The sequence below is a fragment of the Mustelus asterias genome, unplaced genomic scaffold (genome assembly GCF_964213995.1).
Source record: "Mustelus asterias unplaced genomic scaffold, sMusAst1.hap1.1 HAP1_SCAFFOLD_210, whole genome shotgun sequence".
NCBI lineage: Eukaryota > Metazoa > Chordata > Chondrichthyes > Carcharhiniformes > Triakidae > Mustelus > Mustelus asterias.
Window position 1 is genome coordinate 713,763 of NW_027590197.1, and position 14,939 is coordinate 728,701.

Here is a 14,939-nt window from a genome sequence, read left to right on the forward strand (position 1 = left end):
TCGGCCCTGGTAACTGCTGCTTTTTTTCTGCACCTTCTGTTTTAATTTTAAGTGGAACCTTAATATTTGCTTGGTACACCGGCCGATTGATCTTTCCAGGGGTGAGTGTGTCTGAGAAATATACAACTAAAAACATTCTCTATTTACCTCCTGCATTGCTGCAGTAAATATACATTGTTCTGACTCTGCCAGCAGGGCTGTGGAATTAATTGGATCGATCTTAAAGAGAGCCCGGCTGGGCAGGATAAAGTCACAGAGGTTTACAGCATGGAAACGTGAGCCAAATGGTTTCCATCTGTGATGTATCATTGCATAAAACAGAATATTCAGTCTCAGGAGAAAGAAAGTGAAATAAACCAGTTTCTGGGGGATTTACCCAATCAGTATGAGCACCTTCAGGAGAGCGGGGGGAGGGGGGAAACCAGTGAGAAATGTTTTAAAAACTCAGGGTGTTCCCACAGGAGAGCACTGGTTTAAATCAATTTTAGAAATAGAGAATGGCAGTGCACAAATTCAGAGGAATGTATTTTAAAAAATTAATTGATCTCAATTGCACAAGATAATTTTCTATTATGTCTTTGATTGACAATGGCGCTGTTAATTCCCAGGTGCTCCTGCGGTTGTGAACGTGCCCTATTCTTCCGGTGAAGCGGGCAGAGAGGGGAGTGATTTTTGGAGGGCAGAACTGGAAGATAAGATAAGCTGAATTTATTTTTACTTACTTTTTTCGGAGTTGTTTTTTTCCTGAGAAACAGGAAACTGGAAGTCAGCCGTAGGGAGACCTGGGACGTTTTTTTTTTTGCCCACTAAATTTGAACGGGGAGGTAACCCGAGACTCTACACGTGTATAGAGTCTCCCACCCTCCCTCCTCCTCTAACCTAAAAAAAAAGACTCGGTGTGAGAGCAGGTGAGCTTTCTTTTTCTTTTTCTTCTTTTCTCTTTCGTTTATTAGTTCGGGAAGTTAGCAGGGATGTCAGTGCAGGCAGTGCAATGTTCCTCCTGTGGGATGTGTGAGGTGAGGGACACCATTAGTGTCCCAGCTGAGTACACCTGCAGGAAGTGCACCCAATTCCAGCTCCTTGAAGACCATGTTAGGGATCTGGAGTTGGAACTGGATGAACTCAGGATCATTCGGGAGGCAGAGACAGTTATAGATAAAAGCTACAGGGAGGTTCATACTCCTAGGAATGAGGATACTTGGGTGACTGTTAGAAAGGGTAAGAAGCAGACAGTGCAGCGATCCCCTGTGGCCGTTCCTCTGTATAACAAGTATACCGTTTTGGATACTGTTGGGGAGGGCAACTTACCAGGGGTAAGCCATGGGGTACAGATCTCTGGCACAGAGTCTGTCCCTGTTGCTCAGAAGGGAAAGGGGGGGAGGAGTAGAGCATTAGTCATTGGGAACTGCATAGTTAGGGGGACAGATCGGAGATTCTGTGAGAGCGAGAGGGACTCGCGGCTGGTGTGTTGCCTCCCAGGTACCAGGGTCTTTGATGTCTCGGATCGTGTTTTCAAGATCCTTAAGGGGGAAGGGGACCAGCCCCAAGTTGTGGTCCACACAGGCACCAATGACATAGGTAGGAAAAGAGATGGGGATATAAGGCAGAAATTCAGGGAGTTAGGGTGGAAGCTTAGAGCGAGAACAAATAGAGTTGTTATCTCTGGTTTGTTACCCGTGCCACGTGCTAGTGAGGAGAGGAATAGGGAGAGAGAGCAGTTGAACACGTGGCTACAGGAATGGTGCAGGAGGGAAGGATTTAGATACCTGGATAATTGGCGCTCATTCTGGGGTAGGTGGGACCTCTACAAACGGGATGGTCTTCACCTGGACCAGAGGGGTACTAATATCCTGGGGGGGAAATTTGCTAATGCTCTTCGGGAGGGTTTAAACTAATTCGGCAGGGGGGTGGGAACCTGGATTTCTGCTCCAGTGTACAGGAGGATGTGAGTGGTGAGGTGATGAATAAGATTTCAAGGTCGCAGGAGTGTACCGGCAGGCAGGAAGGTGCTTTGAAGTGTGTCTACTTCAATGCCAGGAGCATCCGGAATAACGTGGGTGAACTTGCAGCATGGGCTGGTACCTGGGACTTCGATGTTGTGGCCATTTCGGGGACATGGATAGAGCAGGGACAGGAATGGTTGTTGCAGGTTCCGGGGTTTAGATGTTTCAGTAAGATCAGGGAAGGTGGTAAAAGAGGAGGAGGTGCGGCATTGTTAGTCAAGGACAGTATTACGGTGGCAGAAAGGATGTTAATGAGGACTCGTCTACTGAGGTAGTATGGGCTGAGGTTAGAAACAGGAAAGGAGAGGTCACCCTGATGGGAGTTTTCTATAGGTCTCCGAAAAGTTCCAGAGATGTAGAGGAAAAGATTGCAAAGATGATTCTGGATAGGAGCGAAAGTAACAGGGCAGTTGTTATGGGGGACTTTAACTTTACAAATATTGACTGGAAATGCTATAGTTCGAGTACTTTAGATGGGTCAGTTTTTGTCCAATGTGTGCAGGAGGGTTTGCTGACACAGTATGTAGATAGACCAACAAGAGGCGAGGCCACATTGGATTTGGTACTGGGTAATGAACCAGGCCAGGTGTTAGATTTGGAGGTAGGTGAACACTTTGGTGATAGTGACCACAATTCGGTTACGTTTACTTTAGCAATGGAAAGGGATAGGTATACACCGCAGGGCAAGTATTATAGCTGGGGGAAAGGAAATTATGATGCGATTAGGCGAGATTTAGGATGCACAGGATGGGGAAGAAATCTGTAGGGGATGGGCACAATTGAAATGTGGAGCTTGTTCAATGAACAGCTACTGCGTGTCCTTGATAAGTATGTACCTGTCAGGCAAGGAGGTAGTGGTCGAGCGGGGGAACCGTGGTTTACTAAAGAAGTTGAATCTCTTGTGAAGAGGAAGAAGGAGACTTATGTAAAGATGAGACGTGAAGGCTCAGTAAGGGCGCTTGAGAGTTACAAGTTCGCCAGGAAGGAGCTGAAGAGAGAGCGAAGAAGAGCCAGGAGGGGACATGAGAAGTCTTTGGCAGGTAGGATCAAGGAAAATCCTAACGCTTTCTACAGGTATGTCAGGAATAAAAGAATGACTAGGGTAAGATTAGGGCCAGTCAAGGACAGTAGTGGGAAGTTGTGCGTGGAGTCTGAAGAGATAGGAGAGGCGCTAAATGAATATTTTTCGTCAGTATTCACACAGGAAAAAGACAATGTTGTCGAAGAGAATACTGAGATACAGGCTATTGGACTAGACGGGATTGAGGTTCATAAGGAGGAGGTGTTAGCAATTCTGGAAAGTGTGAAAATAGATAAGTCCCCTGGGCCGGATGGGATTTATCCTAGCATTCGCTGGGAAGCTAGGGAGGAGATTGCAGAGCCTTTGGCTTTGATTTTTATGTCATTGTCTACAGGAATAGTGCCAGAAGACTGGAGAATAGCAAATGTTGTCCCCTTGTTCAAGAAGGGGAGTAGAGACAACCCTGGTAATTATAGACTGGTGAGCCTTACTTCTGTTGTGGGCAAAGTTTTGGAAAGGATTAGAAGAGATAGGATTTATAATCATCTCGAAATTAATAATTTGATTAGGGATAGTCAGCACGGTTTTGTGAAGGGAAGGTCGTGCTTCACAAACCTTATTGAGTTCTTTGGGAAGGTGACCAAAGAGGTGGATGAGGGTAAAGCAGTTGATGTGGTGTTTATGGATTTAAGTAAAGCATTTGATAAAGTTCCCCACTTTAGGCTATTGCAGAAAATACAGAGGCATGGGATTGAGGGTGATTTTGAGATTTGGATCAGAAATTGGCGAGCTGTAAGAAGACAGAGGGTGGTGGTTGATGGGAAATGTTCATCCTGGAGTTCAGTTACTAGTGTACCGCAAGGATCTGTTTTGGGGCCACTTTTGTTTGTCATTTTTATAAATGGTCTGGATGAGGGCGTAGAAGGATGGGTTAGTAAATTTGCGGATGACACTAAAGTCGGTGGAGTTGAGGACAGTGTGGAAGGATGTTGCAGGTTACAGAGGGACATAGATAAGCTGCAGTGCTGGGCTGAGAGGTGGCAAATGGAGTTTGATGTGGAAAAGTGTGAGGTGATTCACTTTGGAAGGAGTAACAGGAATACAGAGTACTGGGCTAATGGTAAGATACTTGGTAGTGTGGATGAGCAGAGAGATCTCGATGTCCATGTGCATAGATCCCTGAAAGTTGGCACCCAGATTGATAGGGTTGCTAAGAAGGCGTACAGTGTGTTAGCTTTTATTAGAAGAGGGATTGAGTTTCGGAGCCATGCTGTCATGTTGCAGCTGTACAAAACTCTGGTGCGGCCGCACTTGGACTATTGCGTACAGTTCTGGTCGCCGCATTATAGGAAGGATGTGGAAGCATTGGAAAGGGTGCAGAGGAGATTTACCAGGATGTTGCCTGGTATGGTGGGAAGGTCTTATGAGGAAAGGCTGAGTGACTTGAGGCTTTTTTCGTTGGAGAGAAGAAGTTTAAGAGGTGACTTAATAGAGGCATTCAAGATGATCAGAGGATTAGATAAGTTGGACAGTGTAAGCCTTTTTCCTCGGATGATGATGGCTAGCACGAGGGGGCATAGCTTTAAATTGAGGGGTGATAGATATAGATCAGATGTCAGAGGTAGGTTCTTTACTCAGAGAGTAGTAAGGGTGTGGAATGCCCTGCCTGCAACAGTAGTGGACTCGTCAACATGAAGGGCATTTAAAGGGTCATTGGATAAACATATGGATGAGATTGGAATAGTGTAGGTTGGATGGGTTTAGATTCGTTTCACAGGTCGGTGCAACATTGAGGGCCGAAGGGCCTGTACTGCGCTGTAATGTTCTATGTTCTATAGTCATTCCACAGGAGCCTATTGCGCAGGCGCAGTGCTGTATCTGGGGCATGCGCAGTGTCACTGCTCAGAGTCCTGAATGCGGGAGACGCTTTTTTCAGCGGGTGAGTCGGCTGGGCTGCGGGAGAAGTGGAGCCGGGAGTTGGGGTAGGGAGGGAGCGAGCGGAGGCTTCACAAACATCCGCTGTAGGCTGCACGGCCCGAATCAGACCCTGCAGGTCCCGGGTTTACAGCTCCCAGGCTTTTATCTCGGGAACAGGCCCCGGTTATCGGCCGCCATCTTGTTTCAGCGGGGAAGGAGGGCACATGCGCTGCTGTCTGTGACGGGTCACAATGGGCGTGGTTTCGGGGGCTGGTTCAGAACCTCTATCTTCAGAGGGACAATAGGTAGCAGGGCGCATGCGCAGCTATCCAAGAACATCGGAATAAGAATTCGAAACAGGAGCCCGTCATTCGGCCCATCGAGCCTGCTGCATCATTCAATAAGATCATGTCTACTTTGCTACCCCCAGCCCGTCCATACCCTTAACTCTCTTGTGGATCAAAACCTCAGCTTTGAATATATTCAATGACCTGCCTCCAATCCTCACTGGTGAAGACAGAGTTCCAAAGATCAACAACCCGCTGAGAGAAAAGATCTCTCTTCATCTTCATCTTAAATTTGAGATCCTTTATTTTTACTTGATTCCCACACCTGAGGAAACATCCTCTCAGCATCTACCTTGTCAAGCACCTTATATCATATGAATCACAGAATCCCTACAGTGCAGAAGCAGGCCATTTGGCCCATCGAGTCTGTGCCGACCACAATCCCACCCAAGCCCCATCCCCACAACCCCATGCATTTGACACGAGGGTCAATTTAGCATAGCCAATCCACCGAACCACAGTCTTTGGACTGTGGGAGGAAACCAGAGCACCTGGAGGAAACCCACACAGACAGTGCACAGAAAATGTGCAAACTCCACACAGACAGTGACCCAAGGCCGGAATTGAACCTGGGACCCTGGCGCTGTGAGGCAGCAGTGCTAGCCACCATGCCGCCCTTAAATTCCCAGATATTTCAATAGGATTACTTCTCAGTCTTCTAAACTCCAAAGAGTACAGGCCCAAGCTGCTCAACCTGAAAGATAAAACCCCTCATTTCAGGAATCAACCAACTGGATCTTCCCTGAACTGCCTCCACTGCAATTTTGTCCCAGCTGAAGTAATTCTGTGCCAGGTTAAAGGAGGAGTGAATGTTTGGAATTTCTGTTCTGGACAGATGCTGATGGATTTTGGAAACTCCTTTTACAGGGGATTAGAAGGGAAAGATTTACACACAGCAAACTCAGACCAAAAGAAATGTTTGTCTGTCTTGAATTTCTAACCTTGAATTACACCTATAACTTTCCTCATTTACAGGGACAAGATTTGAAGATTGCAACATTTTTCCCGGACACCAATCTCTCTGAGATCTTTGCAGATGTAGACTCCAGCGGATTTAAAATGTTGAAAACAGTGAAATGGTTTTGGGGTGAGTGCTACTGAGCATTAAGTTAAATTTAGAGCATGCTCTGATTCCATGGATCTCGGGCTACTGTGACTCCTTTACCATGGATGGGCAGGCAATGGTGCAGTGATAGTGTTATTGGATTAGTAATACAGGGATCCAGGGCAATGCACTGTGAACCCTGGGTTCGAATCCCACAGTGGCAGATGTTGAAATTTGAATTCAGTAAAAATCTAGAATTGGAAGTCCATTGATGACAATTGTTGTAAAAATCCATCTGATTTAATAATGTCCTTTAAAGAAGGAAATCTACCACATCCCCCAGCAATGCAAGCCACTCAGTTCAAGGGCAATGAGTTATGGGCAGTAGATGCTGATGCAGCCAGCACATAGAGTCATAGAGCAATACAGCACGGAAACAGGCCCTTAGGCCCAACTGATCCATGCCAACCATGGTGCCCTCCCAGCTAGTCCCAAATGCCCGTGTTTGGCTCATGAATTGGAAAGGATTAGAGAGATATGTACTTATCCAAATGCTTTTTAAATGTTTAAACCTGCTGTTTGAACATTCAACCACTTTCTCTGGCAGCTCAATCCATGTACACATCACCCTCTGCATGAAGAAGTTGCCCCTCAGGTCCCTTTTAATCTTTCCCCTCTCATATTAAATCTATGTCCTCTAGTTTTCAATTCCCCGACCCTGGCAAAAAGACAATGTGGGTTCATCCTATCTATGCCCCTCATTATTTAATACACCTCAATATAGTCACCCCACATTCTCCAACATTCGAAGGAATAAACCCGAGCCTGTCCAACCTCTCATGATCATTCAGACCCATTAGTCCCGGCAACATCCTCATAAATCTTCTTTGCACTCTTTACAGTTTATCAATGTTTTTCCTATAACAGGGTTACAAAAACTGTCCACAATACTCCAAGTGCAGCCTCACCAACGACTCATACAACTATAACATAATGTCCCAACTCCTATACTCAGTGCCCTGACTGATGAAGGCCAGTGTGCTAAATGCCTTCTTCACCACTCTGTCTACCTGTGACATCACTTTCAACGAACGATATACTTGTACTCCTGGGTTCCTCTGTTCCTCAACACTCCCCAGGGCCTTACCATTCACTGTATAAGTCCTACCCTGGTTTGACTTTCCAAAATGCAACACTCACACTTAAGACCATAAGACATAGGAGCAGAATTAGGCCACTTGGCCCATTGAGTCTGCTCCGCCATTCAATCATGGCAGATATTTTTCTCATCCCCATTCTCCTGCCTTTTTGCGATCACCCCTGATCCCCTTATTAATCAAGAACCTATCTATCTCTGTCTTAAAGACAGTCAATGACCCGGCCTCCACAGCCTTCTGCGGCAAAGAGTTCCACAAATTCCCCACTCTCTGGCTGAAGAAATTCCTCCTTATCTCTGTTTTAAAGGATCGTCCCTTTAGCCTGAGGTTGTGCCTCTGTGCTCTGTATTATTTGTACTGAAATCCATTTGCCAATCATCGGCTCACTTCCTTAACCGATCAACTGATGAAGATCCCCCTGTATATATATATATTTCCAGACGTCTCTTCCCTCAGAGGGCTGTTAGTCTTTTGGATTTCTCTTCTACAGGGACCAGTGGAGGCTGAGGATCATTGAATATATTCCAGTTAGACAGATCTTTGACTGACAAGGGTGTCAAGGGTTATGGGGAACAGACAAGAAGATGGAGCAAAAGCTAAGATGTGGGGGGATTTCTTCACTCAAGGATGTGGTAAAGCTTTGGAATTCTCAATCCCTGAGGACAGTGAAACCTCAGTCATCAACTACTTGCAAGAGAGCGATTGATTGGTTTTTAGATATTGAGGATATCAAGGGATATGGGTTTAGTGTGGGGAGAATGATGCTGAGGTAGATGAACGAATTATCTCATTGAATAGTTTAAAAGGCTCGATGGGCCAAATGGCCGACTGCAGCTCCTATTTGTTATGGTCTCTGTGTCCAGGACAAGAAGCAGTGAGCATGGATCTGTCAATCAGCACCTTCAGGAGAATTGGGAGGGTGAATATTAGATACAGCAGAGTGAGAATGGAGGGAGAGTGTGTGGGATGGCGATTTACAGCTTCTTGGGACTGAAATAGGAAAGAATGTTCGATAGAAACTAGAATTGTCTGTTCTGAATTTCTATCCTGTACTGATACTGATGACTTTTGTAAACTTGTTTTACAGGATATTGAAAGAGGAATCACAGGCCGAAATCTCAAACGTCACGTCTAGATCTGACAGAGTCATATTCCATGGGAGCTGAAAATCATCGGCCTTTGAATCTAGAAGGAGAAATGGTTGTCCAGTCTGTTGATTTGAAAAGATTTCAAACATCAGTGTGACTGGAAAAGCACCAACACACGGCCACACTGGAGTGAGAGTCTTCCAGTGCACTGACTAAAGAACTTTAACCAGTTACACAGCCTGAATAACTATCACACCATTCACAGCGGGGAGAGACTGTACCCGTGTTCTGTGTGTGAACAAGGCTTCAACTGATTGTCCACCCAAGGGAGAGGCAAGGACACCTGCACCATGGAGAAACCATGGAAATGTGCGGACTGTGCGAAGAGATACAGATACCCAAATGAGCTGGAAGCTCATCGGCGCAACCACATTGGGGAGAGGCCATTCACCTGCTCTCAGTGTGGGAAGGGATTCACTCGGTTATCCATCCTGCAGTCACACCAGCGAGTTCACACTGGGGAGAGACCGTTCACCTGCTCTCAGTGTGGGAAGGGATTCACTCAGTTATCCACCCTGCAGAAACACCAGCGAGTTCACACTGGGGAGAGGCCATTCACCTGCTCTCAGTGTGGGAAGGGATTCACTCGGTTATCCATCCTGCAGTCACACCAGCGAGTTCACACTGGGGAGAGGCCGTTCACCTGCTCTCAGTGTGGGAAGGGATTCTGTGATCCATCCAGCCTGCGGATACACCAGCGGGTTCACACTGGGGAGAGGCCATTCACCTGCTCTCAGTGTGAGAAGGGATTCTGTAATCCATCCAGCCTGCTGAGACACCAGCGAGTTCACACTGGGGAGAGGCCGTTCACCTGCTCTCAGTGTGGGAAGGGATTCTATGATTCATCCAGCCTGCGGATACACCAGCGGGTTCACACTGGGGAGAGGCCATTCACCTGCTCTCAGTGTGGGAAGGGATTCACTTGGTCAAACCAGCTGCAGAGACACCAGCGAGTTCACACTGGGGAGAGGCCATTCACCTGCTCTCAGTGTGGGAAGGAATTCACTCGGTCATCCCAGCTGCAGAGACACCATGAAGTTCACACTGGGGAGAGGCCATTCACCTGCTCTCAGTGTGGGGAGGGATTCACTCAGTCATCCCACCTGCTGAGACACCAGCGAATTCACACTGGGGAGAGGCCGTTCACCTGCTCTCAGTGTGAGAAGGGATTCACTCGATTATCCAGCCTGCGGATACACCAGCGAGTTCACACTGGGGAGAGGCCATTCACCTGCTCTCAGTGTGGGAAGGGATTCAGTCTTTCATCCCAGCTGCTGAGACACCAACGAGTTCACGAGTGATTCCAGGGGTTGGATTCTGCTGTTATTGTTTCTGCTCTCAGTTACATCCAGGACTGCATTTTGTTCATTCTCACAGTTGGTCAATGGGGAGGATGCTCTGATTGTGGGAAGGGATTCACTGATTCATCCGACCTGTTGAAACACCAGAGAATTCATAATAGGGAGAGGCCATTTATCTGCTCCGAGTGTGGGAAGGGATTTACTCAGTCATTCAACCTGCTAAAACACCAGCCAAGTCACACTGGAGAGAGGCCATTCACTTGCTCCAGTTGTGGGAAGGGATTTATTGATTCATCCAGTCTGCGGAGGCACCAGCGAGTTCACACCAGGGAGAGACCATTCACCTCCTCTGATTGTGGCAAGGGATTCAGTCAATCATCCAACCTGGTAAAGCACCAGCGAATTCACACTGGGGACAGGCCATTCACCTGCTCCGTGTGTGGGAAGGGATTCACTCAATCACCTCACCTGCTGAAACACCATCATGTTCACGAGTGACTGCAAGGACTGAATTTTGCTGTTAATCTCATTGAGGTCCCAACCATTTTCATTGGTGTCTGTTTCTGCTGATGTTAATAAACCCTGGCCCAGTTGTAAGATTTGTATTGTGGATTGTCTTGTCTGAGTCCTGAACTCGTAAATAAAAACAAGAAGTGCTGTAAAAACTCAGCAGGTCTGACAGCATCTCTGGAGAGAGAAACAGAGCTAATGTTTTGACACTGAAGAAGAGTCACATTCAACTGGAAACATTAATTGTTCCTGTCTTTACAGATTCTGTCAGACTTACTGAGATTTTGCAGCAACTTCTGCTTTTAGAATGACGGTGAATGCTGGATACATGAATCAGAGATTGGTGTAAAACTGGGATCTGCTCCTAAATGAAAGTGAAACAGCAGGTTAAAGTTTCCAGTCTGAAAAGTACCATGGTTGTTATACTATATATACCATTTTAAGGCTGGTTTTAACTCATTTAAAATAAACCTATTTAAAATATATTTGTTAAAGTCAGTATTAAAATATGAGTTGGATGAGTTCACAGGAGCCTGTTAACCGCTGGGACAATTATTCAACAAACATTGGATTTCCAGATAGAGAAGAAGCTGCAGTTTGTTTGCAGGAATTCCCTGTTTTATTGATGTGTGTGTGTTAGACATCAGGATAACTAAAACTGCACAAACCTGGACATCAATGGTGATCTGATTGACAGTTACTCTGGGAATCACTCCCACTGTGAAACTTCAGCACTGACACTGCTGAATGTTGTAGGCTCAGGGAGTGGGGCCTCCAGGAGTGGACTGTAAAAAAAGCTGGGTTTCAGTATCCTGACTAATATATGGTGAGGAACCAGAAAACTCCTTACTGAGGAACTGCCTGGGGTTTTACCAGTGTAGGTTCAGGGGCGAATGATTCCTGACTCCCTGAAATGTCTGATATTGAACCCAGTTTGGAACAAGATTCATTCAGTTTCCAGGAGAATAGAGACAAATATCACCCACAACTGAGAGAGAGAAAAACAGCCACCTTGATCAATGACTTGGATGAAGCCAGAATTGATGATACAAAGATAGGTAGAAAAGCAAGTTGTGAGGTTGTGACAAAAAATCTGTAAGGGGCACAGATAAGTTACCTGAATGGACAGAAAAATGGCAGATGGAGTATAGTGCGGGAAAGTGGGAGCTTTTCCACTTTGGCAGGAAGAATAGAGAAGCAAAAAATTGTTTAAATATAGAGAAACTGAAGAATACTGCCGTAGAGAGGAATCTGGGTGACCTTGTACATGAATCGTGAAAAAATAGGATGAAGGTACAGCAAGTAAAGAAGAAGGCAAATGGAGTGTTGGACTTTACTGCAAGGGGGTGGAGTTTGAAAAAGGGAACTTGCTGCACCTACACAGGACATTGCTGAGATAGCAGCTGGAATACTGTGTACGGTTCTGGTCTCCCTACTGATGGAATGACATGCTTTCATTGGAATGAGTTCAGAGAAAGTTCACCAGGTCCATTCCTAAGATGAAGGTGTTGTCTTTTGAGGAAAGGTTGTGAAGGTGTAGGGGAGAATTCTCCCATCCCGCCCACCACAGGAATCGTAGAAGGCTGGGGGTTGGACCACACAAAGGTCCTTTGACCTCAGGGGGGGGGGATTTTCCAGTTTTGGGGCAAGTGAGGCCGCAGAATCCAACTCGTTGTCTTTTGGGGAAGGGTTGCACCTATACTCATTAGGTTTGGAAGAATGAGCAGTGAACATTCTGAAACATATAAGATTCTCATGGACAGTTGACAGGCGAGAGGCCAAGAGGATGATTCATGAAGGAGTCTTGAACTTGGTGCCACAGATCTACAAGGAAACCAAGGGTATTGTATTAGCCCTTACAGACACCAATACTTTATCCTCAGTTTTAGTCAGGTTAGTCAGAGGTTTAGTCAGGTGTGGTGAAAGCTTCAACCAATCATCTGGCCTTTTGGAACATAATTGCAGTCACAGGGAGATGCCATGGAAATGTGGGGATTGTGGGAAGAACATAAGAACTAGGAGCAGGAGTAGGCCATCTGGCCCCTCGAGCCTCATGGCTGATCTTTTTGTGGACTCAGCTCCACTTACCCGCCCGCTCACCATAGCCCTTAATTCCTTTACTGTTCAATAATTTATCTATCCTTGCCTTAAAAACATTCAATGAGGTAGCCCCAACTGCTTCACTGGGCAGGGAATTCCACAGATTCACAACCCTTTGTGTGAAGAAGTTCCTCCTCAACTCAGTCCTAAATCTGCTTCCCCTTATTTTGAGGCTATGCCCCCAAGTTCTAGTTTCACCCGCCAGTGGAAACAACTTCCCTGCTTCTATCTTATCTATTCCCTTCATAATCTTATATGTTTCTATAAGATCTCCCCTCATTCTTCTGAAATCCAATGAGTATAGCCCCAGTCTATTCAGTTTCTGCTCATAAGCCAACCCTCTCAACTCCGGAATCAACCTCGTGAATCTCCTCTGCACCCCCTCCAGTGCCAGTATATCCTTTCTCAAGTAAGGAGACCAAAACTGTACACGGTACTCCAGGTGTGGCCTCACCAGCACCTTATACAGCTGCAACATAATCTCGCTGTTTTTAAACTCCATCCCTCTAGCAATGAAGGACAAAATTCCATTTGCCTTCTTAATTACCTGTTGCACCTGCAAACCAACTCTTTGAGATTCCTGCACAAGGACACCCCTGTCCCTCTGCACAGCGTAAGAAGTCTCACAACACCAGGTTAAAGTCCAACAGGTTTATTTGGTAGCAAATACCATAAGCTTTCGGAGCACTGCTCCTTCGTCAGATGGAGTGGAAATGTGCTCTCAAACAGTGCAAACAGACAGAATCAAGTTGCAGAATACTGATTAGAATGCGAATCCTCCAGCCAGCCAGGTCTTAAAGGTACAGACAATGTGGGTGGGGGGAACAGTAAACACGGGTTAAAGAAATGTGTATTGTCTCCAGACAGAACAGCTATTAAGATTCTACAAGCCCAGGAGGCAAGCTGTGGGTGTTACTGATAATGTGACATAAATCCAACATCCCGGTTTAGGCCGTCCTCATGTGTGCGGAACTTGGCTATCAGTTTCTGCTCAGCGACTCTGCGCTGTCGTGTGACGTGAAGGCCGCCTTGGAGAACGCTTACCTGAAGATCCAAGGCTGAATGCCCGTGACTGCTGAAGTGCTCCCCCACAGGAAGAGAACAGTCTTGCCTGGTGATTGTCGAGCGGTGTTCATTCATCCGTTGTCGTAGTGTCTGCATTGTTTCCCCAATGTACCATGCCTCGGGACATCCTTTCTTGCAGCGTATCAGGTAGACAATGTTGGCCGAGTTGCAAGAGTAGGTACCGTGTACCTGGTAGATGGTGTTCTCACGTGAGATGATGGCATCCGTGTCAATGATCCGGCACGTCTTGCAGAGGTTTGTTTGAGGTCATTAGGTTACATTGAAGCTTCATATGTTTCATATGAAGCAATTTTTAAAAGCAGTATCTCGGCCTTTTGGCTAAGATGCAAATGAGATCAAGTCATAGAGGAGGAAGTGCTTTCCCTCCTCCAATCAGCTTGGCCTCTGCACAGCAGCATGCTGCAATTTTTTCCCATTTAAATAATAGTCCATTTTGCTGTTATTCCTACCAAAATGGATGACCTCACATTTACCAACATTGTACTCCATCTGTCAGACCCTCGCCCACTCACTTAGATTATCTATATCCCTTTGCAGACTTTCAGCATCCTCTGCACACTTTGCTCTTAGTGTCATCTGCGAATTTTGACACACTACACTTGGTCCCCAACTCCAAATCATCTATGTAAATCGTAAACAATTGCGGTCCCAACACTGATCCCTGAGGCACACCACTAGTCACTGATCGCCAACCAGAAAAACACCCATTTACCCCCACTCTTTGCTTTCTGTTAGTTAACCAATCCTCTATCCATGCTAATACATTACCCGTTACACTGTGCACCTTTATCTTATGTAGCAGTCTTTGGTGCGGCACCTTGTCAAATGCCTTCTGGAAATCCAGATACACCACATCCACAGGTTCCCCATTGTCCACTGCACATGTAATGTTCTCAAATAATTCCACCAAATTAGTCAAACATGACCTGCCCTTCATGAACCCATGCTGCATCTTACCCATGGGACAATTTAGAACATAGAACATAGAACATTACAGCGCAGAACAGGCCCTTCGGCCCACGATGTTGCACCGACCAGTTAAAAAAAAACAAAAAAAAAACTGTGACCCTCCAACCTAAACCAATTTCTTTTCGTCCATGAACCTATCTACGGATCTCTTAAACGCCCCCAAACTAGGCGCATTTACTACTGATGCTGGCAGGGCATTCCAATCCCTCACCACCCTCTGGGTAAAGAACCTACCCCTGACATCGGTTCTATAACTACCCCCCCTCAATTTAAAGCCATGCCCCCTCGTGCTGGATTTCTCCATCAGAGGAAAAAGGCTATCACTATCCACCCTA

The 14,939-nt window shown here is 46.2% G+C and overlaps 2 protein-coding genes across 7 annotated transcripts in view; both read left to right on the plus strand.

Moving 5' to 3' along the window:
• The window catches only part of LOC144485677 (uncharacterized), a 136,684-nt gene extending 126,148 nt beyond the window's left edge, over nt 1-10,536 (plus strand). For 3 of the 6 annotated variants that reach the window (XM_078203786.1, XM_078203783.1, XM_078203785.1), the window contains exons 2-3: nt 6,264-6,375; nt 8,578-10,536. In XM_078203786.1, the coding sequence (XP_078059912.1) occupies nt 8,929-9,939 (1,011 nt within the window). In that variant the 5' untranslated portion in view covers nt 6,264-6,375; nt 8,578-8,928 and the 3' untranslated portion in view covers nt 9,940-10,536. Of the gene's footprint in view, nt 1-608; nt 6,376-8,577 lie in introns of all 6 variants that reach the window. The other 3 variants (XM_078203781.1, XM_078203782.1, XM_078203780.1) reach the window with 3 other exon arrangements.
• Nucleotides 1-14,939, plus strand: part of LOC144485675 (uncharacterized) — a 77,450-nt gene that overhangs the window by 15,361 nt on the left and 47,150 nt on the right. The gene's annotated exons all lie outside the window — the stretch shown is intronic.